This window comes from Monodon monoceros, unplaced genomic scaffold (genome assembly GCF_005190385.1).
Source record: "Monodon monoceros isolate NGI ecotype Baffin Bay Population unplaced genomic scaffold, NGI_Narwhal_1 Super_Scaffold_2, whole genome shotgun sequence".
NCBI lineage: Eukaryota > Metazoa > Chordata > Mammalia > Artiodactyla > Monodontidae > Monodon > Monodon monoceros.
The window spans coordinates 66,310,312-66,335,044 of NW_021703776.1; the positions used below are offsets into that span (position 1 = coordinate 66,310,312).

General features: G+C 36.0%; 1 protein-coding gene across 1 annotated transcript in view; it reads left to right on the forward strand.

Moving 5' to 3' along the window:
- Positions 1-732: 732 nt before the first annotated feature.
- The window catches only part of LOC114901360 (akirin-1-like), a 125,975-nt gene continuing 101,974 nt past the window's right edge, over positions 733-24,733 (forward strand). Inside the window, 4 exon segments of the mRNA XM_029233062.1 lie at positions 733-818; positions 1,059-1,203; positions 4,760-4,858; positions 8,336-8,423. Coding sequence (XP_029088895.1) covers positions 733-818; positions 1,059-1,203; positions 4,760-4,858; positions 8,336-8,423 — 418 coding nt within the window.

A 24,733-nucleotide genomic window follows, 5' to 3' on the forward strand; every position in this document is an offset into this window, starting at 1 on the left:
ATTTCAAAAGTAGTCACTAACACCTTTCCTGCATGCAAATCTCCACATCGGTTTCTCTTTCCCCAGGAAGCTGACCTATAAACTTGGTGCCAAAAAGGGTTCAAGGAAAACAGGTACTGAAAGGAGATACTGGAGCTGAACGGCCCTCCGACTGGCTGGCAGTGAGGAACCATTACTGATGGTATGTGGAACACTAATAGTCCCTGGAGGCTGTGGTGGTGTGATTGTTAAAACGTTCACAGGTGGGAGGAAATTCACTGGCAGGTGCAATGTTTCAGGCTGAGGTAGTAATTTCAAGGATTATAGAATTAAATGGGTTATTCAATGTGCTGGAGAAAAACAATGCAGGATTGAGGTTGATTAATCACCAATTAAACATTAAGCTTGAAAACCTTGGCAGCGTATAAAGAGACTCTCATCTCCCACAGCTGAAGCACTGATGAAGCTGAGGATGAGGTCATATCTTAACATTTAAAAAGGCTTGATAGCAGGTTGGATTCTCAATTATGAAAGATCTTCTATGTCAAGGTGACAGCCTTGATTAGGAGGGAGTGAAATCCTGGGACTTGGAATAGAGATATCTGTGTTGATACATTTGAAAACTTAGATTCAAATGCATTTTTTGACCTTCAGAAGTATCTCACTTCCCAAATATGATGCAAACAAGTTTTCCTTGTAAGAAAATACAGACTTCATCAAAATTTATTGCCACCTGCTCTTCTGGTCACCAATATGTCCCAATATAACCTGTCCAGGAAAGTGCCGGGTCTATTAAAGCAGAAAGAAACCAGCCTCAAAGAAGCTACAGAAGTTAACCAGTATGTACGAGTAGGACTCTGTAGAAGATGCATGACACTGAATCCTAAGAGTGCAGAATCAAGGAGAGATGAAAACATTAAGTTTGGATTTAAAAAAAAAAAAACCACAGTTTATATTGGGGTACTCTTCTATTATACAGAATTTCACACCCTAGTTAGGACCCAGAAAACAATGATCACATACTACTAGGATGGCTCTTAGAAGCTTCAGAAAGTGATGGCTCATATTATGTGAAACAGAAGTGCTGGAACTCTTGTGAAAGATAGTGAAAGGGGGAATAAAAAGTTCAGAGATGTGGGCATGCTAGCGGGATATGCTATGAAGGCAGCAGACGACTATGTTACATGTGAGATACCAGAGGACACTCAATTTACCAGTGATATGGTATACACTGATGAGAAGGGCAGCAACATCACTGAGAAGCTCAGTGGTGGCTATCTTTTGTAGGACAGGATGAATGGTTGAAATGTTCTTATAAAACTGGGTTCCTTGATAGCAATAGGGATTATAGGATCCCAAGAGACTAAGTGTCAATAGTTAGCTATTAGAAGGAATGTGTGCACAATTATTATAATAAACGGCACAATCAGAGTGGCAGCCAGGGGATCCTAACCTGCAGAAAGCTATGGAGTTCTTAGGGGCAAGATAACTGGGCAGACAACAAAGGTCATTTATCATCTGTAATAACAAAATAAATTTAAAAAATCAGGAATGGATGATTTGGAATATAAGAGCAGCCATCTCAATAAAATGTCACAGTATATTGTTCAGTTTCAGGATCTGAGCCAAATCTCAGATCTGGAAACCAGTGGCCTAAAGAGAAGCCAGGTCCTGAAGAGGAAGGACCCCACAACACTGCAGCAAGTGGCTGTGTAATAACTTCCCCAAATTTTCCCAAAAATGACCTATGGGCAGGGCAAGCTTCATGGGCCTGTGATCTTCCTCATCACTCAGAAGGGCCCTGTCCTTGGTTCAGTGCTCTGCTGTTACCATCTTGAAATTCTTAATAATTCTGTCATTGAACTTGTGATTTGCAAGTGAAGTCTGATGTAACAAAAGAGCCTGTATGTGAGCAGATTGGATATGCACAATCTGTGTGCCCTCCTAGTCTTGCTATTCCATTTGCATAGCGTTGTAATGCTCCGTGACAATAGAATTCTGGCAGACCCATGAAGCTTGAGAATTCAGTGAGACTCAGAGTGAGTACTATCGTGTTACACTTATGACTAGGTAAGCAGAGTCCCTGAAGGGCCACACTTTCCAACCTAACCAGAACTTGCTCAGAAAGAACTGAACTCAGAAAGAAGGCAGTTACATTCCAAGAAACACAAATGACCCGGGAATCCTATCACATCCTTTCTTACGCTTGTTACTTGCCTGTATTAGCCAACCACTAATGCTGAAAATGACTTAGGAAGATAGAGCAACCTACGTTCCTTTTCCTTCAGTCCTTCCTTACTCATCAGTAACTTGAAGGTAGAGTGTTGGTAGAATGTGTGCATATCAAGAAGTGAAATAAAAATAGTTGAATTAGTTTTATGGAGCATTTCTGCTATGCTGGTAAGAATAAAATGTATATGCATGTATGAGTTATAAAATGCTAATTATGTCATTTTGATGATTCTGCATATGAGTAAATGCCCTTACATTCACTTTTAAAACCAGCATTACATGATATAAAGATGAACAGCAAAATGTATAGTAACAATTTTAAATCAATTTTTTACTTTAGAATATTAAATAACAAATTTAAAATGTTATGCCAGATTCAAAGGAAACCTCGCACCATTATGAAAGGACAATACTTGCTAAGTCTCTTCAGATACTAGAGGCAGCATATTTCTCATTTGGGAATGCTTCTCCAACCTATACTACAAATAATAAGAAAGGCTTCCAGCTTTACAGCACCCAGAGCAGAAAAGGTCTCTGCAGCAGGTCTAACGTGTGGAACATAGAGCTAGAAAGGATAGAGTTTTGACTTTATGGCAAACTCCCATAAAAGAATCACAACATAAACCCATAGGGTTCAGGATATAGGGTCTCTCACAGTGGAGAATGACAAACTTTTTGAAAAACAGCTTCTTGGGAGCTACTGGGTCTTGAAAAAAATGAAGCACTTAACCATGGGACATCAAGTGACCATGAAGCCCAAATTGCTCATCAAGTGTTGTATTCTGTCAGACACATCAAGTTACAAGTTCAAGGGAAACAACAGATCAGACATGAACAGGGTCACCAAGAGGTGCAGGCATAAGTAAGTAGGGTGATTAAGTGGTCCAGATCCTCGTGAGCCTCCACTCTTGAAGCAGTACCTTTCCTTCAGCTCATGCCTATGACCATATGGGGATACCTAATGCAGCTGATGGAGGAAGAAGAAGACAACATTTGGTTCAGGGATGAGATTTGGTTCAGATACATTTTCTCAATGGAAGAAGTTTGGGTGGTGCTCCGAATAATCTACGCTTTGTGGAAAGAGAAGTAGCCTGTGGTAGAATTGTTATGTATCCTAGAGGAGTGGATAATGATCTGGTCCTTTAGTCAAGTGCTTAGAAGGAGAAGTATTGGTAGATCAGGCATAAGAAGGTCCAAGGAAGAAGCATATGAACAAATCCCTGGGAACAATTGTGAAGATCTCTGATGGAGCCAGCTAGTTGATGTCAGACAGACTATAATTTGACCATGAATGGAGCAATGGACAGATAAACAGAACAGTATGGTGACAGGGACAAAGGCTCTGCCTGGGTCTACTACACTAGTCTGGGGACCACAGAAGTTTATTCAAGCTAATGCTGCTACCAGATGTTCAGCTTTCAAACAACAGAGACTTAAGCTCAGCTCTGCAAATGGCAACGTCTTTTGAGGAGTCCAACCAGCAGTTTGATGGCAGTTTGATTCCACTGGGCCCCTTCAACCTGTACAGGGCAGTTATTCACCTTAACTAAAATTAACACACACATATTCAAAGTAAGGGTTTGCCTATTATGCTCATAGGACCTCAGCTGGTATCACTATTCAAGGATTTACACAGTATTTTATCCACTGACACAGGATCTCATATAATATTGCATAAGAGCAATCTATAGCAAAAGATATGCGGTGGTAGCCACTGACCATAGAATCCAATGATTCCATCACATAGTACGTCAACCAGAAGCTGCTGGCCTGGTAGAACAATGAAACATTCTATGGAAAGTACAGTTGAAACACCACCTCAGAGATGATATCCTAAAAGGATAGAGTACATAGTTCTAAAATGTGGTAAACACACTAAATCAATGACCTATAACATGGTGTTGTGTCCCTTTAAGGTAGAATACATGGGTCCAGAAACAAAGAAATAAAAATACAAATGGCTCCATTTACCAACACTTCTAGGGATCCACTTGAGTTATTTTTGCTTATCATCCCTGAAACTGAGTTCTGTTGGTTGCTTAGGGGTCCAGGTTTACAGAGAGTGAACACTTCCACAAAAGGACACTGAGTTTCCCATTATATTTTAAGCTATGGCTGCAACATGTTTTTCTCAAGATCTTCATGCCAAAAGGCCACCAGGCAAGGAAAGGAGTCGCCATTTAGAAAGGTTAATTGATGCTGACCGTCAGCAGGAGGCAGGGCAAAGAAAAATATGTTTGGCGTCTAAGGGATCCCTTGCAATGATGCTTGCCCAACTTTGTCAATAAGTAGTCAAATGCAGCAGCCATGGCTTAAGCAGATCATAGTGATCAGTGGCTCCGATCCCATAAATGTAAAATTCTGTGTCATCTCACTAGTTAAGACATGTAGATCAGCAGAGACGGCAGAAAGAGTGAGGGGAATCTATAACGGGTGATAGAGGAGGGAGACAAAGACTATCATTTGCAGCTTCAGAACAAACTGCAGTGGGGTGTAGCTAGACGGTCTGCAGTTTATCTGATCACTTTTCCTTCTGTGTGCTTCCCAGGAAAAGTGGCACACCAAAATCCTGAAGGAACTCTCCAAGAACTTACATGATGCACATGGAGCTGCACAGCACAAGGAATGGATGGTAGCACATGCTCTGGTGAGCCGTGCAGATTATTTGCCCCACTCCCAGGACTGAAACATTCATTCTCCCAGCTACTGGGAGTATTAGAAGCTGAGAGTTCTCACCTGAGTTCAGCCACAGCCGAAGAGGACACCTCACCCAGGGTAAATTTCTCTTCCTGGGGCAGCCTGAATCTTAATGACTGGCCACTGTAGGGCATAAAAGCTTTCCTCCTTTCCTTAATTTCAGATAACTCAGAGGAGACATCCCAGCAAATGAGCTCCCCTGCTCAATAGTGCTTCTTTTAATCCCCTATTCTGAACAATAAACTTCTTGCAAATCTCTGCCTCAGAGTCTGTTTCCTAAGAAATCTAACTTGTGACCCCCTGCAATAGGCAACACCACTGTTGCGAGAAAAATGAGGCAAATGATGGGAGAACCATTCTGCAGATGTGCAGATAGCTGTAGCATCCTCCAACCATAGACAGCTACAAGCTTTGATATAAAATATTTATCACATATAAAAATCCCAAACAATATGTATCTAAACTAAATTACCAGACAAATAAATTTCTTTCCTCATCATTGACTTAATAGGATAAATAATATGGGAGCTAAGGAAAGTTCCATTTATATACAATGTAAATGAAACTGAATAAAGAATTTCATTCGTTTCTTCATGAGATGTCAAATTAAAGAGCTGATAGGAGAGCTAAATGAACTGAAACAGGATGAACAAAAAAACTCCCACATTATTTTTTGATTGCTGGTCACAAACATTAAAGGGATTATCAGAACTCGGCTTTATTTAACAAGCTAATCAAAAAGAAGCAGAAACAGATGAGCATTAATTGCATTTGTATTTGAAATCAAATACAGAGAAAATATTTTAAGAAAATGGGGCAATACCAGTGATAATGTTAGAGGAGCTGAAAACCATTTCCCTAAACACATCTTCCCTAGATATCCAGATTGTTCATATGGCCACGATACCACTGGAGTTTCTCTCCCATAAGAATCTTTAGCTTTGTTACATCTGAATGTTCTCCTAGAGTAGCTTCTTCTCGGACATGATTCTATTTGAATTATTAGATTAGGCATAAATTGTGTCAGGTATAAATCTAATCTAATCTAATCATAATTCTTATACCTAAATATTAACCTTTGCTGGGATCTCATAAGCATGCTATCTCAGGGTCATTTATGATCCAGTGTTTTTACCTTTAATTAGAAAACTTTCTTTCTTTTAAATACAGCTCTTCTAATATCCTATCAATAAGGTTTTGTCATCTCTTGGGCATACAGAGGAAGTCAGTACTGGGATTACAGTGGAAGAAATTAGAAGGGGAGCTCATTTTGTATTTTCATTGCAAATTCTATCACTTTTAATGTTCAAAGTTATTCCAAAATCAAGCTACATAAAATACTGTACAACTATACTAAACATGTCTAGGGTTCTTTTCTAGCTCTATCTTGAGTGAATTACTTAACACTTGTCTTAGCCTCCTCCTCTATAATAAAAATATCACAATTGTACTTGGTCCACCTTAAAGACTTACTAAGAGACATATTAATTAACATGAATGCAAAGGTTTAAGTGTTAAATTCATGTCCTCAATAAAAAACAAAATAAAACAAACAAACAACGCAAAAAACAGCTAGATTGACAATTTTAAGCACAACAGAAGAAGACAATAAATTTTCAAATCCATGACCTTTAGAGTGAAAGTATCTTTCTTCTTTGGGATCAGAGACTTGACTTTGGTTATTCTCCTCAGTGTCAAGAGGCAGTGCAGATTTTCTGAGGCTCTCCAGTTTTTCTTTCCCTCATAATAGAAAGAAAATCAAGCCTTATAATACAATCAAGAGCTCAGTCTTCTAAAAAAGCTTCAGCTCAGTGATTGATTATACATCTGGTTTGGTGACAGAAATGTTTTCTTGAAATATACATTGAAATTGCTTATTTTGAGAGCTTATTTTCCCATTTTGTTCACTATTCAGAGGTTCTGTTTGTTTTCCCCATTGGCATAGGATCATTTATTTATTTCATAAGATCATTGAGTTGCTATTGTATTATCTCTATTTTCAGTTCAATCCAACCAAGGGGAAAATTCTAATCAATGGTCCAAAGATCATTGCATCCTGGCACCATAGCCATGTAGCATTAATGATTAGAGAAGTCGTCAGTTCAGCCATCAGTCTTAGGCCTCCAGCCAGAATCTTTCATGCCCCATTACCTTGGGAATATTGCTAAATGCTTTTTTCTCCTTTTTCTTTTATTTAATGTTTCTCTGAACAGTGTGTTTCAGGTAGTATATTTTAAATACAGTGGCTTAGGAAAGCAACAAAATGCACCAAATCATCACTTGAACATACTTAGTCTCCCCATCCACACAGCATGCTGTTACTTCTACTGTGCAGCAGCAAGCTTATTCTTTGAAGAAACTGAACCACAGACTCTAGTATCTGTTATGAAAGACATCAGCCATAGCTTACGAGTTTCCATTCTAAAAACAGGAATTAAGTGACAGTCTACAGGTTGAATGGGGAGCCCATCTTACCCTAGTTGTTATCAGGATGCTAGCAGCCAGGCTTATAACCCCGAAAGGGAGATTAAAGGATTCTTTCAGAAGAAACTGACCCAAGAAAAAAGATCTTCAGAGGCTGATATTTGTTGTCTCCAAGAAAATGGCTGCCAAGAGTATCTGGATGGTGAAAGACTCTATCAATGAACAGAGAAGCCAACCAGCTGACAAAGTCACCTAACATTGAGGGTATCCTTAATACTTCACTCTTAAACATAAAGAGAGCTGAGCTGAGGGTCACCAAATATTTGATGGAGGCTCCAATATGAAAGACAGAGACCAAAAGAAACTGAAAAAGAAAATGAACTCAAGGGAAATAGCCATACAGAAAGAAGAGCAACCTCAAAAAGAAAAAACAAAAACAAACTACAATTGATATTATTAAAGAGATGAGAGAAGATACTGTGCACATGAGATAAGAAGGGAAGGTTTAAAAACAGAATCATAAAAAAGATAAGATCTTGGTACTTAAACATAAAATTACTTAATTTTTTAATATCAGTAGATGTTTGGAAGATACATTTGATGACATGATCCAGAAAAAAAAGATTAAACAAAGAAAATGGGAAGGAAAAACTAGGAATATCACAGGATAAACTAATATCACGAGATCAACTATTCTAATAAAATTTCCAAGAAAAGAGAACTTGAAAGAGAGAAAAATTACCAAGGAAAAAATACCAATAATAAAAGCCATCCACCAATACAAATTATCCCGTAATTTTAAGTCTCAGCTATAAATAGAGGACCCTAATAGTTTTCAGAGAGAAAAAATATATATCATGCATAGAGGAATAAGAACTAGAACACATCAGATATCTTAAGACCAATAGTGATAGTCAATCAATGTCTTAAAAATTCTGAATGAAAATCTTCAATTCAATACTTCATATTCTCATTATGCATTAATTGTGTGAATTTTTTAAAGCATTTTCAGAACTGCAAGCTCTCCAAAAGTATGTCTCCATTGCCCTCTTTTGACAAAGCTACTGGTGAACATGTTCCACTAAAACAAGGTAAACTGAGAAAGCAAGACAACATGGGATCAAGAAAATATAAGTCTCAGTCCCAGAAGAGAGGTGGAAGGGATTCCCAGGGTGACGGCAAAAGAAAACATAGGATGAGACTTGTTAAGAACAAGTCTAGGTTGAAGCATAGAAGACTTTAAGGAGAGAGCTCCCCAATAATACAAATGGAAATAATAGAGTAAATAACATATTTGGCCATGTTTAAAGGAATGTTTTCAGTTTTTCTGCATAGCTTATTGTGGGAATGAACTAGTGATAGTTAATTAAAAAGCAAGCAAATTATAAAAATAAAGCAATTATAAACTGATACTTCCTATGCTGTTCAGGGTGGTATTTTTATGTTATATACTAAAAATAGCAGCCACAGTTTTTCAAAATCTTCTAGATGTCAAACATACTTTGTCTCTCATCTCTGAACCCTTGAAAGTAAGAATTATTATTTTACAGATGAGAAAATCAACACTCAGAGAAGCTAAAAGACTTGCCCTAAGTCACACAGTTAGCAGGAAGTGAACTGGGATTCAAATCTATATTCTAACGTCTATGTTTTTTCTAATAAAGCATGCTTAACTGGCATGCGGATACATACATATCCATATTGCACACATCAAATGCAGTGTTACAAACCATGCTAATATATAGTATTGCTTTTGTCTTTACTTGTGCTATGTATGTGTGTATTTAGGTAAATAGGCATGAATAGGTATGTATATGTAATTTTCTCAACTAGATTATTAGCAGAGAGGAATTATATATTCAATACTCAAAGTTAGTGTTTTTGTGGGTCATCTATAACTTAGCAGAGAATCACATACAACAAGCTTTCAGATGCTGTTCATCTGCTGATCATTTTCTGAGCTCTAAAGAAAATCTTTTCAACATAAAAAAATATGTATAGCATGAATAAGTGAAAATAGTCATATTCTTACATCTATTTCCTTAGGACATTACTCTCAAAGTATTTTTAATTTAAAAATGAAATACTACATGTGGTAGGTAATAGTTTTTACATTTGTCTGTGCTAGGAAGAATACAATTATACAGTAGACTTTCAATACCAACTGGACCTTGGATATCATTAGATGAAGTGCTGTAGTAAGATTTAATTATGAGTGCCAGATTTCAGAAATTTGTACATCTAGGGAATGTCCAGAAAAGTAAGAGAAAGAGTGTCCACAAAAAAGTTTGGTTTTATAGAAGCTAAGAGAGGGTTTCTAGAAAGAAGAGTTAATCAACCATTGAACACTACTGCAATGATTCCAACAGATTCTACAACATGAATGCCATGTTGTAGAATCTGTCTTGCAGAGAGCGGTAGATGAGCTGGAAGCCACACTGAAGTGTTTATTTTATGACTCCCCACTAAAATGTAAGCTCCATAAGAAGAAGGAGGGGTTTTTTTTCCCTTCCTAGTGCTATACAATGCCCGATAGAGGAGGCACTCCACAGTACCTTAATTTATTGAATTTTAAGCAAAAGTATATTCCAGGTCCTGTGCTAAGTTGCTAAGTGCTGGGATTTAAAAAGAAAAAAACATATTTTTCCCCAGGTGGTAATGAGGTCTATAGAGAAAAAGTAAGAAAAGAGGAAAGAGGACAGGGACTGTAGGAGGCAAGAGGGGTAGATCACAATTGTCAATGAGCAAATCACGGGAGGCCGCTTTAAGACAGTTATGTTTGCACAAAACATGAATTGGCTGAGGAGGGAAGACCTAACAAAATCTGTGAGAAGTGCATTCCACACAGAGGGAAAAGTTAACCCTTGATGTTCTGATGTGAGACTATGCCTAGAATATTTGAGAAACAAGAAACAAAGAATTGATTATTATAATTGTTACTAAAATTTGCCCAAACACCCTGTGGGGTAATTCCTAGCTTCATCTTGCAAATAATGAAATGGAGATTCAGAAAAGTCACCCTGTAAATAACAGGTTTCCTTCCACAAAGTAATGCTTGCTGTGGGCCACCGTTTCTCAATAGTGGCACTCTTGATATTTTGGGCTGGATAATTCTTTGTTGTCAGGAGTGGTCCTGTGCATCACAGGCTTCTACCCACTATATGCCTCTACCCACTATATGCCACTACCCACTATATGCCACTACATGCCAATAGCACCCCTCTCCCCACAAATCCCACGTGACAAAAATTTCTCCGGACATTTTTAAATGACCACTGGGGGTAGGGAGAGTGAAATCATCCCTGGTTCAGAACCACTGTCACCAAGTAGTACAGATAACAGGCAAGGCATCATTCTAAATGACTGACAGTTAACTTAGGCCCTAATTTTAAGAAATGACAAAATTAGTTGCAGCACAATGATGATATTTAATCATATGAATGGTCATCTTATGCATAATTGATTGACTCAGCTATGAGGCATTTGAATCAGCTGGAGAGACTGCCTCAAATACTAAATTGACTAGAGTGAGCTTATGCTTTGCATTAATCAACAATGCCTTATGTGCATGTAAAATTGAAAGCACACCATGGAAATTCTGAGCAATTTTACCATGAGAATATTTATGTGCACATTTTATTAGCCTAATTCATTTTATTAAAGAGCATAAAACATATTTTATATTCAAAGTTTTAGGACAAAGCTATCATTAGATTTTATTAATTTTCCAAACAAATCAATCTCAGTGTAATTAACTCTTAATGAATATACCCTCGCTTCACAAATCTTGAACTCTCCAACTACAATTTATATACCCCACAACTATTATAACAGAGTTAGTATGTTTTAAAATACTGTCTATGCCAATTTATTGAGGGTGTGGCTTGGGGATATATTCATTCAACTTTGTCTTATACTCCTTAGTAAAGAAATACATCACTGTGAATTAAGGAGGCTCAACTTTCATCATTTAAGTAAACATACATAACTTTTCCCTGCCTCATAAAAATAGATATCCATATAACTATTAGACCCATCCTTGTCTTAATGATAAATGAATGGCATCATGGGACTGTTTAAGCACTGCACTGGGTAAAGCAGCCCTGAGTGCATTCAAACATGAACTGAGGAAAGGCAGTTCAGAAGCTTTTGACAGGCCTTAACCTTACAGAATGTGTTTCTTCCCTGGCCACCTGAACAGAGCCTGTGGCTGCTGGGCCAGTGGGAGAAGCTTACACACAGCTTTGTTTCCCACCTGGCACTGAAAGCCTTCCCACCAGATTGAAGACATACAAGTATGTTAAGAGAAGGGATTATGCACTGGAGCTGTTGTTTACAACAAGATTTGGGCTAATTAAAAATTATAATACATAAAAACTCAGGGAGAGCTTAGCAAAGAAAGCGAAGTTAAATCCTAATGCTGTTTAATCAAGCACGAAGTCATGAGATCTTCTAAAAAATATTTTGAGCCTCTGATAATATTCATATTAGAACATTTACTACAGACCTATTATATTCCTAGACATAGAAAAAGATCATGAAGTATACCATTTTTGACTTTAAAGTTGTTTTTAAAAGCTCAACACAATTGAGACATCTTTCTTGTAACTAAACTGATTTATACTGCAGAAGTTATGAAGTCAGAATCATATAGAGCAATTATATTTCTTATGTCTCTCAAAATTTGGGCTACCATCCTAATGTTATGTATGCAAGTAATGTTTTCTTTTTCCCCTTAAAGGATACTTATTATTTAATTTGAGGCCATCTAGTAATATTACCCTATGGTTATTTCCAGAAAACATAATAAAACTCTAATATTTGAGTTAACACAACATATTCTCATCATCATTTTCACCAAGCAAAATTTGTAATCTTAGCTGCTATCTGCTCCTTCTCTCTCTCTCTCTCTCCCCACCTCCCATTTCATTTCATTTTATTTTTTTGGTCCACTGCCATCTCCTAAAAAAGAATGGTGCTGAAAAGAAGGAACTCTGTATCAATAGTTGGGGACTTGGTTTATTGAATATTACTTTCTTAATATGCCAAAAGCTGATATTTTAAGTAAAACCATTTCTCTATTTTCATTACAGATCTATGGATTAATATAATAAATACAGAAAGGAATTCTATGCAAGTTGTGAAAAGAAAATAGAATTTTGAGCAAGGGGGGGGCATTTTTAGTTGTGATAGTTTTATGAGATACTATGCATTCCAATGACTCTCATAAATCCAGGAATTCAAGCATGGCACAGTGAGTTCAGATAAGATCCACAAGTGAATGACTAATTTTTTAAGCAAGTGCAACTTATATTACTATTGCAATAAACATAGTTATTACCAGCAGAGTGAGGCAATTTTGCAGCCTTTTTAGTAAACTCTCTTCCATTTCCTTACCTTTTAAAATCCATGTAAACAAGTGAAAGATATTTGAGGACAGATTGCATGCATCCCTTTTTTTTTTTTTTTAATACTCACGGTCTTTTGTTCATTCTAGAAGAAAGGGTTTAAATCTATAGTGCTGTTGGCAATTAATGAGAATCATTCTTGATAACAGTGCTTAGCAGAATTAGTTTCTTTTAAGATGCTTAATTGCAAATTATTCTTCAACACTAAAAGAATATGCTAAATCAAAGCCCTTGTTTCTGTGTTTTTATTTTTCCTTTTCACCAGCACTGCAGAATTAATTTAAGCACATTTTACTAAAACTTTAAACAGGGAAACAGTTTACTTTTCTCTCAGAGTATTGCTTAAGTGAAATGTGAAGGAATGTTCGTGTGTATGTGTGAGAGAGAGAGAAAGCTTCCAAAGTTCTTTGAAAAATATCAAGATCTGATAAAAACACTTAAATGAGATAGTAGTAGCAATTCAAAAAAGTAATTCGCCACATGCTTTATGGCATAAGTGCTATTTCTAAGAGGAGAGGAAAGAGTAGTCCTCAAATGTCGGCATGAATGTAAGCTGTCAAAACAGCAAATGCGTCTAGAGGAAAGACTGCCTTCAAAAAGCTGGGCAAAAGGATGAGATAAAGTAATGAGGTGTGACTGACATTTCATACTGAGATTCATCATGTTGTCACTACAACAATCAAAAGTTGACTCTCTTGGGGTATGATGCCAGGTGTGTAATAGCGAGTTGATTGATCTCTACTATTTATCTTATAGTAAACAAGAAGGGATAAGGAGGTTTTCTGCCCAACTCCAGTTTTACTTGATTTACAACCCTAACCTTATTAGACATAGGTAAAGCGTCACTAATTGCAGGCATCAACTTGGAAGTTGAATGACCAAGAATAATGTGTTTGACCAATTAATTGACTATCACAGTTTTAACTTATCCATAGACACAATAAAAGCAACATCTTCCCCGTTTTAACCTACTCACTTGCTTCTTCTGTAACATAGTCACAGTTATTCATGAAAAAGAAAAAGAGAACTACTTAGAATAGTTTCAAGATGATTCAAATATTAACTAGGAGTCTGATCAAGAGTTTCTTAATTAAGGTTGCTGTTGCCTTAGAATAAGCCTGCCAACAATACTTACAGTACAGCTAATATACCTTAATGAATGAGCATGATATAGTTTAAAGAATACTGTCAAAGGAAAATCACACACAATATTCAAAGGGACTGAACCATCTTTCTCCTTACTGCATATTAACCTTGCATATAAATTCAATTGAACTTAAAAGTAAAATTTGCTTTTGTCCTAATATTGAGTACTCAGAAATGTTTTCTCTTTATTCTGATTGCAAATTAGATTAGTATGCTCACAGTTGATCTCCTTTCAGATAGTATAAGGCTTTTTTCAAACAAAGATGGAAAATCAGTGTAATTATAGCTCAGTGACACTTTTGTAATGGGGAGAGATGTAGATGATACCTTAGTTAATACCTGAAAAAATTATCTACTCCATTAAAGAGGTATCTTAATAATTTCCAAATGTAGAAACCATTTTTCTGTAAGCTTTACCTTTCAATTTCTGGCTCTATTTTGTGGCATCCACCACATGAATGGAAAAGCCAATTTAAAAAAAGAATACTCAAATATGTACTGAGCTTCTACCACGTGCCATGCCCTGTACTAGGTATTCTGAAAATAAAAGAAATATGAGATAATTATGCAAGCTATTCAAGGCAAAAGCAGTTATAATAAAATATTTTTGATAAAGAGATTTCTAATGATTATACAAGCATTTTACTCTATTCTCTTTATTTGGTAGATGTCTTTATAAACACAAGTCAGTATGAAAATGCATCTCCTATTGCCATAACATAGCCCCTATGATTCATGAAAAAAAAATTTAAACAATCCTTATTACACCTTTTTCCCTAACTTTCATTATATACCAAATTATTCCAAAACATAATGGCTTGAAACAACCCATTATATTCACAGATCCTGTGGCTCAGGAACTCAAATAGGGCATAGTAGAAGTATATTTTTTTTGCACTATGGTAGATGAGATCTCAACCAGAGAGACTCTAAAACTGTGAGAAACTTAGTGGGCCTAGAACCATTTGCAGCTCATTCATTTCCATATCTGGCATTAGCCTGGGCTAACAGGAACACTAGGATCGCTGTTCAGAAGATGTGCATGCAGTATTTTTGTGGCTTGGCTTCCTCACAGCATGGCAGTTTCAGAATAGTAAGACTTCTAATATAGTAGTTCAGGGCTTCAATTGTGAATATTCCAGGGATCAATGTAGAAGATACAATTGTGACTGTATAAATAGAAAAATGAATAGCACAGCGCCTTCAGCCATTTAAAAATATCAAACTGCTTCCTGAATACATTTAATTCCATTTATACCTATAATTTGCTCACTGCATCAGTTTGCACAATTTAAATCTTGGTTTGATTTCCCCTCTACATGGAAGTGGCCTTTGGTATTCCTTGGTTGTCAAGTGAAACACATTTATCATGATGAATTAATAAGCTAGAATTCTAATTGATCACAAGTTAGTGTCATTGACCTCAGTCAAACCTTCAGTTTGCAATCACTTTGGGTGAGCAGAGAATTAGACCCTGGGTTCTGAGGTGATACCACCAAACTACTAACATCTTGCCTAAAGCCATGCTTTCTCACCTCTCTATATCAATACTCTGTTATAACAAATCAGAAGCATGTTTTCTGGGAATACATAGCCCATCTTTGGAAATATTTTTATACCTAGACACTTCCTCATATATTTACTCATTCTTATATTATTATTTTTTTTTAGTAACATCCCCCCTTGTTACTTCTTATCACACAAAGAATAAAATCCAGTCTCTGCTCTTACAGCCTAAAAAGTCATGTGTGTGTTTTTGTTTTGTTTTGGTTTGTTTGTTAATACTTGAAAGTCGTTTTACCATTTGTCTCCTTTGATTGACTATGATCTCCACAAGAACTGGGACATTCACTATCCTATACCTAGTCTAAATTAGTACTTGTTTCATAGAAATAATTAAATATGTATAGTTTACATTGAATTAATCAATGTTTAGTCCAATTCAAGGGAAGACTAAGATTCTACTATCTTTAGGGAGTTTAGGGTCATCTTTCAGAAGGAACAACATTTATTTATTTATTTAGTAGAATAATGGAAAAAGACAATTTTAGAAGGCAAATAAATCTCATCGGTAACTTAAAAGACACTGGGTCAGATTTTCAAAAGGAAATAAGTACAAGGATGTATGTGTTCAGGCAAATTAAAAACGTGGTTAAGTATTATGGCTGTTAAGATCAACTTTGTGCTAATGTTCCCAAGTTTTAAACAGTAACTATTTAAGGACGTTTTTATTTGCCAGCATATGATAATAGATTGAGCTTTGATGACAGCATTTGCACTAAATTCATTTAGGCAATCAATGATAACATGAGAAAGAATGATATCCTGCATAAAGATGGGGCTAAGCTGAGAGCTATCATAGAGAAAGAATTAGCTAGTTCTGGTTCATGAGATTGAGATGTCAGAAAGAAGGAAAAAAATGAAAAAGAAAAAATTAATTCTACTTCCAGAGTCTGAGAGACTGTATCTCACAATGGTTGTGTTGGCAGAATGGGAAACCAGTTAAAAAAAAAAGAAAGAGCCAATTTTACATGAAAGATAGTTAGTTTGCCTTGGAAATATGGACTTTTGAGACAATACTCAAATGGAAATATTCTATTAAAAACTGAAAATATTTGAGTGCTGAGTTAAAGATGTATGTAGCTGCTTTGGTCAGATTTCTAAAAATGCCCTCCACCCAAAGATTCCTGATGCCTGGGTATTTAATGAAATAGTAATCTAGGTACTGTGGTGAAGAGATTTTGCAGATGGAATTAAAATTACTATCAATTCAGTTTAAGATAAGAAAAATATCCTGGATTACTCAGGCGGGCCCAGTTTTATCACATGAGTCAGAAGAGTCAGTCACAGAAAGATGCAACTTAAGAGAGAGGCAAAGGAGAGATGAGGCAAAGGTAAAGTCGGAGAGATTTGAAGCATGAGAATGACTCAACCCATTGTCGCTGACTTTGCATATAGAGAATGGAGGCCATGTTCCAAGCAATGGAAGATGTCTCTAAAAGCTGAAAATGATCCCTGGTTAACAGCTAGCAGGGAAATGGGAACCTCAGTACTACAACTGCTTGGAACTGAATTCTGACGATATGTTAAGTCAAGCTTGGAAAAAGGTTCAACACAGAGCTTCCAGGAAAAAATGCAGTCCTGTTGACACAGTGATTTCATGAAGCCAAGAACAAAGAACCAACTTAACTACTTTGTGCCTACACTCCTGACCTACAGAACTCTTAGATAATTATGTGTGTTGCTTTAAGCACCTAAACTTGTAGTAATTTACTATGACAGCAATAGAGTTTCTACACAGCAATGACTCAATGAATACCACTTAAGTGACAACGTAACTGAAGCACACAGAAAAGAGAGAAGAGTTTCTGGTTTAAGATTAAGCTTTGGGAGTCCTACTTAAAATGAGGAGATGACTGGAGAGAGTGGGGTCAGTGAAGTCACACCAAATAATGTGGAGGGAATGCATGGATGGTCAGTGATCAAAAGCACATTTGACAATTATAGGAACTATTCAGGGTCATGCAAATAAAGGCAGCTAAAAACAGGAGTGGATGATCAATAAGTTAATGTTACAGAAAAGTCAAGCAGGGCAAGGATGAAGAAAAGGTCACTATTTGAGGAAATCATTGGAGGTGGAAATGAAATTTGAGGAATAAGAAAGGAGTGGCAAAGAAATAGTTTGGGACAAGTATAGATTGATTGCTTTAGGAATTTCGATATATGAACGCATAGAACAGTGAGTGCAGGAGGAAAGGCAAGGAATAATTGAAATAAACGTGACTTCAGTACAAAAGATGACCCTGTTTTACCAAAGAACTGTCAGTATTAATTATCACATGTTTACATTATGTTTTCATTAGATGAAAGCAAAACCTTCTACTAATTCTTAAAGTGCTCACAAATGCACAGGGGGAGGCATGGTGGAAAGAAGAAATGCTGGGGCAAACTTCGATCTAAAAACCTGAGCAAGTCCTTAACATTCCCAAGTTTCAGCTTCCTCAGCAAACATGCAGGGCTAATAATACATGCTTATTTCTCATTACGTGAGAAAATATGTGCAAATCACCTAACATAGATTCAACAATCTGAACCAGCCCCAAAGGTTCCAAATTGTATACCACTCTTATGGTATGGGCAACCTTAATACCTATCCCAGAGGTTTGAGAATTGAGAATATCAAATGTGTCTACAGCTGGATAGAAAGCCAATTTTTGGTCTGGATAGTTTCTCTACTCTTCCAATGGTTCCTAATAAATAAACTATATCACCAGCCTTCCTGAGTCTCCAGCTGGCAGATTGCAGATCATGGGACTTGTCAGCCTCCATAATTTCATGAGCCAATACTTTATAACAAATCTCTTTACAATGCCTTATAATAAACAAACCAGTATCTTATATATATAATTCTCATATTCTCTCTCTCTCATATGAAAGATATAGATATAGATGTAGATGTAGATTTATAGATATATCCTATTAGTTCTGTTTCTCTGGAGAACTCTGACTAATGCATTTAGTGTCACTGAAATTTTGGGAAAAAAATGCATGATAGGTTGTAAAATGGATCATATAAATGAAAAGAGAATTATTGAATTATTCTCTTCTAATACTTATTAGGTTGAAAAAATTGCATGGAGTTCTTTCTACCTTCTCTAAGTCCAATCCTGTAAAAAAATAAAACTAGAGGGAATTTGATATACTAAATTTAACATAAAAACTATTTTTTAGAAACACCTGAGAAAACAAAAGGCAGATGTGATGTGCCCATGTGGAGAAATGTAATAGTATAAATGATAACTGTCATATCAATAAAAACATATTGTAAAATGAAAAATATAAAAGTCTATTTACTAGAAAAGAAGGAACAGTAATTCAAGAAGATACCAAATCATAAATACATATGCAACTAACATTACAGCCTTGTACTATTTAAACACATTAACAGAAACAGAAAAATAGACAGATCTATAATTTTAGTTGGATATTTCACATGCACCTGAAAACCTGCTGGTCAAATGAAAAGAAACACAAGCAAAGTGATACAAATAAGCAAGGAGATAAGGAATAAGTAGAGATTTAGAAAGCAAATGCCATGAGAAATAAACAATATACACCCATATATATCTTTTATGGAGATTATATATGATGCATATATAATATATACATATATATGCAACATATACATGTCATATATATGCAACATATATACTGCACATAAATATAGATATCATATATGTTGCAGAGAAGAAAGGTCACATTTGAGAACACATGAAATATTCACAGAAGTCAGCTATGTATAAAGGCCATCATAGGAGCCATAATAACTAGAATGAATCAACATTATGCAGTGTAATAAAATTTAAAACAAACAATAAAAATATAACAAAAGAAAGTTTAAAAAATCCTGGAAGCTGAAGGACATAACACAAATAAATCTATTTTACACATAAAATAATATAAAAAATAAAAAATATTTTAAATTAAGTGACAATAAAATAACTACCAACCAAATTTGTGAGTCAAAGCAGTGCATAACAGAAGCTTCATACTCTTAAATACATTTATCAAAAAATAAAAAAGAATGAAAACAAAAGAACTTAGTGTGCAATTTAAGAATCCAAAATGAGAGCAACAAAAGCAAAAGCAGAAGAATATGGAGGGGGAGGGGGAGGAAAAAAAGAGAAGGATGCAGAGGAGGCGAAAGCAGAGGCAAAGGAAAAAAGAAGAAAGATATGGCAACTCCTGGGGTGATAAACATAAAACTTTAAACTAAAAGCCTATTTATTTCAGTTCCTTTTTCCCAGTACATCATGTCCAGATTTCTTTAAAAAAAAAAAAAACTAGGCATACTAAAAGACAAAAAGCACAGTTTGAAGAAACAGAAATGGCAATTATTTTGTAATTATCAGACCAAAAGAGGAGGATAGTTAGAGAAGAAACAAATAAAGGTAAGATAAAATATATTCTTTTTCTTATTTTCTTAACTGATCTACTAGAGAACAATTTATTCACACTTAAAATAGCCACAATGTATTCTGTGATTACAGCTAATGGATAAGTGAAATGAATGAGAGTGATGTCAAATGGCATTATTTAAAAGAGGACTTGGGTTAGTTGTAAATGTATATTGCAAAGTTGAGGGCAATGATTAAAACAAGTTTTAAAAGAAGATAATTGATATGTAAGAGAGGAAATAAAATGGAATCATAAAAAATGTTTATTAAATTCAGAGAAGACAGAAAAAGAATAGAAAAAAAAGGAACAAAAGACAACTAAACAGAAAACAGTAACAAGTATGACAGATATTAATCCAACTATATCAATGATCACTTTAAACATCAATGGTCTAAATACACTAAAAAAGGAAAGACTATCCACCAGAAACCCAGTTAAAATATAAACACACAGATAGATTAAAAGCCAAGGGATGGAAAAAGGTACACCATGCTAACACTAAACAAACAAAAGCCAGAGTAGCTATATTCATCTCAGACAAAGCAGACTTCAGAGCAAGGAAAATTATCAGGAATAAAGAGGAGCATACTGGCCACTGATGTTGAAGGATCACACTCAAAGCTAGAAAGAGACAGACAGACAGACACAGATTATGTACAATGAAACAACAATCAAATTGAAAGCACAATCATATTAGCAAGAATAGAGTCCAAAGACAATTGAATAACTTTTAAAAGACTGAGGAATAATAATAGCCAACCTAAACATTCTACAACTATAAAAGTTATCAGTTAAGATTAAGGATTAATTAATAATATTTTTCAGTGATACAAAGAATGAGTTAACTACTCAGAAATTCTTGTTGCTAAAAAATTAAAGAATATGTTTCAGGAAAAATAACTTGAATTAGAAAATTAAATAAGGATTACCTATGACTAAATTTGAGGGAGAGAGTTGTTATAAAACAAGTTGTTATAAAACAAACCCCCTGAAAAATGTTGACGTAAAAAAACAAAAACTAGAGTGGAGATACCAGAGTTCAAATAGTCTAAGATAAAGAAAGAAATTGATTACACTTATATTTTGTCTTGTCAAGGAAGCATACTAAAAATTTAAGTGGAATTACTGAAAAACCAGAAATAAAATGTAAATCCCAAAGTAATAAAGACTATGAACAGGAATAAAGAAGATCATCATTGATCAAATAGAAAAAAAAACAGAAAACAAAAAGAAAAGGAATTTTAAAGAACACAGAATAAGAGACCAATAATAAACCTAAATATATCAATAAACATAATAAGCATGGTAGATTACATTATTGTTCAAAATGTTTGCTTCCCCTTCTCACAAGCTTGGCCATATGGTTTGTTAAGTAACACAAAGAACTGAATTGTGAAATCAAACTCAAGTGAGTCAGACACTGTACCCAGTATCAAGCTCTATAATAATTTCAAGGATACAAATAATCAAGCGACTCAGATAAAGCAGAGAGAGTTCTGGGACATGCTGAGCAGCTCCCAGGTCCTTCCTTCCCACATTGAACATGCACTCTTGGCCAAGAATAGATAAGATGTCTAAGTGAGGTACATACATTATTATCCCAAACATCAGTGAACGCTTTGTTTATGAATTATCTCCAATTTACCACCAGCTCATGTGATATTTTCCAAGAAGCCATACCTCATAAATCCATAGATTCTGTTTTTATTTACTATAAGCCATCTTTAGCCAGGGGCACCCCATTAAGAACTTTCCCTAGTTAATGACTCCCATCCTAGCAAATATCATTAGTGTATTTACCCAGAGATTCAGTTATCATGTTGTCAAGAAGATATGACTAGAAACTTCCCCTTGTTAAACAGAATGATTAAATCACAGGCTAGGTTTTTTAATACGTTCTTCCATATTTACAATACTGATTTGGGGGGAGAATTATATTTCCCTATGTCACTGAATTCAGGACCGTCCACGTACTTTGCTTTGGTAAATAAAATGAGTGTGAAAGTGAAGTGTGTCACTTCTGAGTAAAGTTTTAATACCAGTTTGTGGTTTGCCATTTATCTCTTTTACTCTGCCAAGAGAACATAAGTGTCCCAGATAAAGGTTACACTGTTATCCTTGGTTCCAACTGAAAATGACACGATAGACATGTAGAGTGAGAAAGAATTAAACTCTTTGCTTTAAGTCACTGAACAGGTTGCTTTATTACTGCATCTGATTAGAGAGAATGAGCCAGAGCAAAATTTTAGCATGTTGGAACCTAAAGAGAAAGACTGAGAGAAAGTCCCTGTGGCCATGGAACTCTAAGAATATTATTTTATCTCATTCAATACTATTTTTTTCCTGAATGACACCATATTCCATCTTGGTTATACCCAGAATATCAGTAAATTATTGTGTTGATAGTATCATAACAAACAATAGAATAGCCTGGGAGTGATTTATTGATCAAGCGGTACTCATTGTAAAACCACTGTTAGGATCAGTCCTATGTATTTAAGATCTTGCATCTGAATCTACAAAAATCTACTCCTTATTGTACATGCAAGAAACTCTCACAATGTAAACTCTGCATGAAGAGTTAATAGAAATTTCTCAGTACATAATAAAACTGCAAAAATTTCCAGTAACATAAAGGGAAGTCTGAATTTTCAGCCTTTTTTCCTTAGCGCTGTAGAAATATAAGTAAGAGTGAACAAATTTTTCATACTGAAGTTCTTTGGTTTTCCATGGAAAATGTTCTGATGTACCTATTCAAGTTGTAAGAAGGTCTTTATGATTTTCCTCTCACTGCTGTGGCCTCCCCCGTTGCGAAGCACAGGCTCCGGACGTGCAGGCCCAGTGGCCATGGCTCACGGGCTCAGCCGCTCCGCGGCATGTGGGATCCTCCCGGACCGGGGCACAAACCCGCATCCCCTGCATCGGCAGGCGGACTCTCAACCACTGCGCCACCAGGGAAGCCCAGTCTTTATGATTTTTTAGATGAAATCTTTAATCTATATGACCACTCACATAAAAGGTATAGTCCTTGACATAAGCATATATTTCAGATATAATTTGGTCATTTGTAAAATCTAACTCTACCCTTTAAGGCAAGTTAATATCAACATTCCAAGAACACAACTATGTGTAGAAAATAATTTTAAAATGAGTTCCTCTTAAGATTAAGTTTGACTTAATTTTAGTGACAGAAAACACCAAAATAATATTGACTAAAAATAAACGCTTTCTTTACTCATGTATAAATGAAAGCAGAAACTGTTAGTGTGAACTCCATGATTATAAATAAGAGAGATATACACTCTTTTTCTTAATGATCTGCCATCTTTGAATCATGGTTTCCATCTCATAGTCCAAGATAGCTAGTTTAGCTCAAGCTATCACATCTGCCTTCCAGCCAGAAGGAAGGAGAAAAAAGATAGGAGAAGAACATTTCTCCCCTCTTTAAGTATATTTCCTGGAAGTTAAACACTATTTTTTTTTTTTTTTTTTCAGTACGCAGGCCTCTCACTGCTGTGGCCTCTCCCATTGTGGAGCACCGGCTCCGGACGCACAAGGCTCAGTGGCCATGGCTCACGGGCCCAGCCGCTCCGCGGCATGTGGGATCTTCCCGGACCGCGGCACGAACCCGTGTCCCCTGCATTGGCAGGTGGACTCTCAACCACTGTGCCACCAGGGAAGCCCAAACACTATTTTTTTCCTACACTGATCCCATTGAGCAGAACAAATAGAAAATCTAGCTACAAAGAAGGCCTGGAAATATAGGCCCTATGCTGCACAACCATACATACAGTTATCATTTGGGAGATCAATTGTTGAAGAAAATGAAAATAATATGTGAGGAGGAAAAACTATCTGCCTTAGGAATTCACTTGACTCTGAGAATTTGGATCATTTTCTTGTTTGGATAATTCCCCAGAAAAGAAGTCACTAAACAGATTTTGAACATTAAAAGAGATTTCTGAAATACTTGATAAAAGAGATTTCTGAAATACTTGATAAAAGTAATACTAAAATTTCTTAGTATATTTCCAAACTAGATGGTAGTGCTGAACAGGTGAGCTACGTTTTCCCCTTATTTTGCTGACATTTCCTAACATTCCTGACACATGTAGAAAAAGGATTCTGAAGATCACTTTGGATGGGTTCTTAAATCAAAAGGGTCTAAGTTTGTTCAGGAATTAATTCTAAGCATCTAATAACATTAGAGAAGGCAGTTAATTTCTTTGTCTTATTCAACGACATACACATATGATTCTCAACACTGCTTAACAACAAACAAAAAAGGCAAATAGCCTATATTGAATAGATTATATTTGGTTCTTAATCTAAGCACATCAGATGGAATATCTCACTTACTACTGACTGATCATAAATAACTGCATTCTTCCCAGTGAGGTACATATTTTCAGGTACTTAATTTTATAGCTTGAGTATATTTTTTATTCCTATGAAATTTATTTTTACATTTATTTATTATTATTTATTTACTTATTTTTGGCTGCGTTGGGTCTTCGTTGCTGCACACGGGCTTTCTCTAGTTGTGGTGAGCGGGGGCTACTCTTCATTGCGGTGCGCGGGCTTCTCATTGCAGTGGCTTCTCTTGTTGCGGAGCATGGGCTCTAGGCGTGCAGGCTTCCGTAGTTGTGGCACACGGGCTCAGTAGTTGTGGCTCGCGGGCTCTAGAGCGCAGGCTCAGTAGTTGTGGTGCACGGGCTTAGTTGCTCCATGGCATGTGGGATCTTCCCAGACCAGGGCTTGAACCTGTGTCCCCTGCATTGGCAGGTGGATTCTTAACTACTCTGCCACCAGGGAAGTCCTACATTTATTTTAAATAAAGTAACAGTGTTTTATATTTATCATGTTCATTTTTATGTTACTTTTTATCT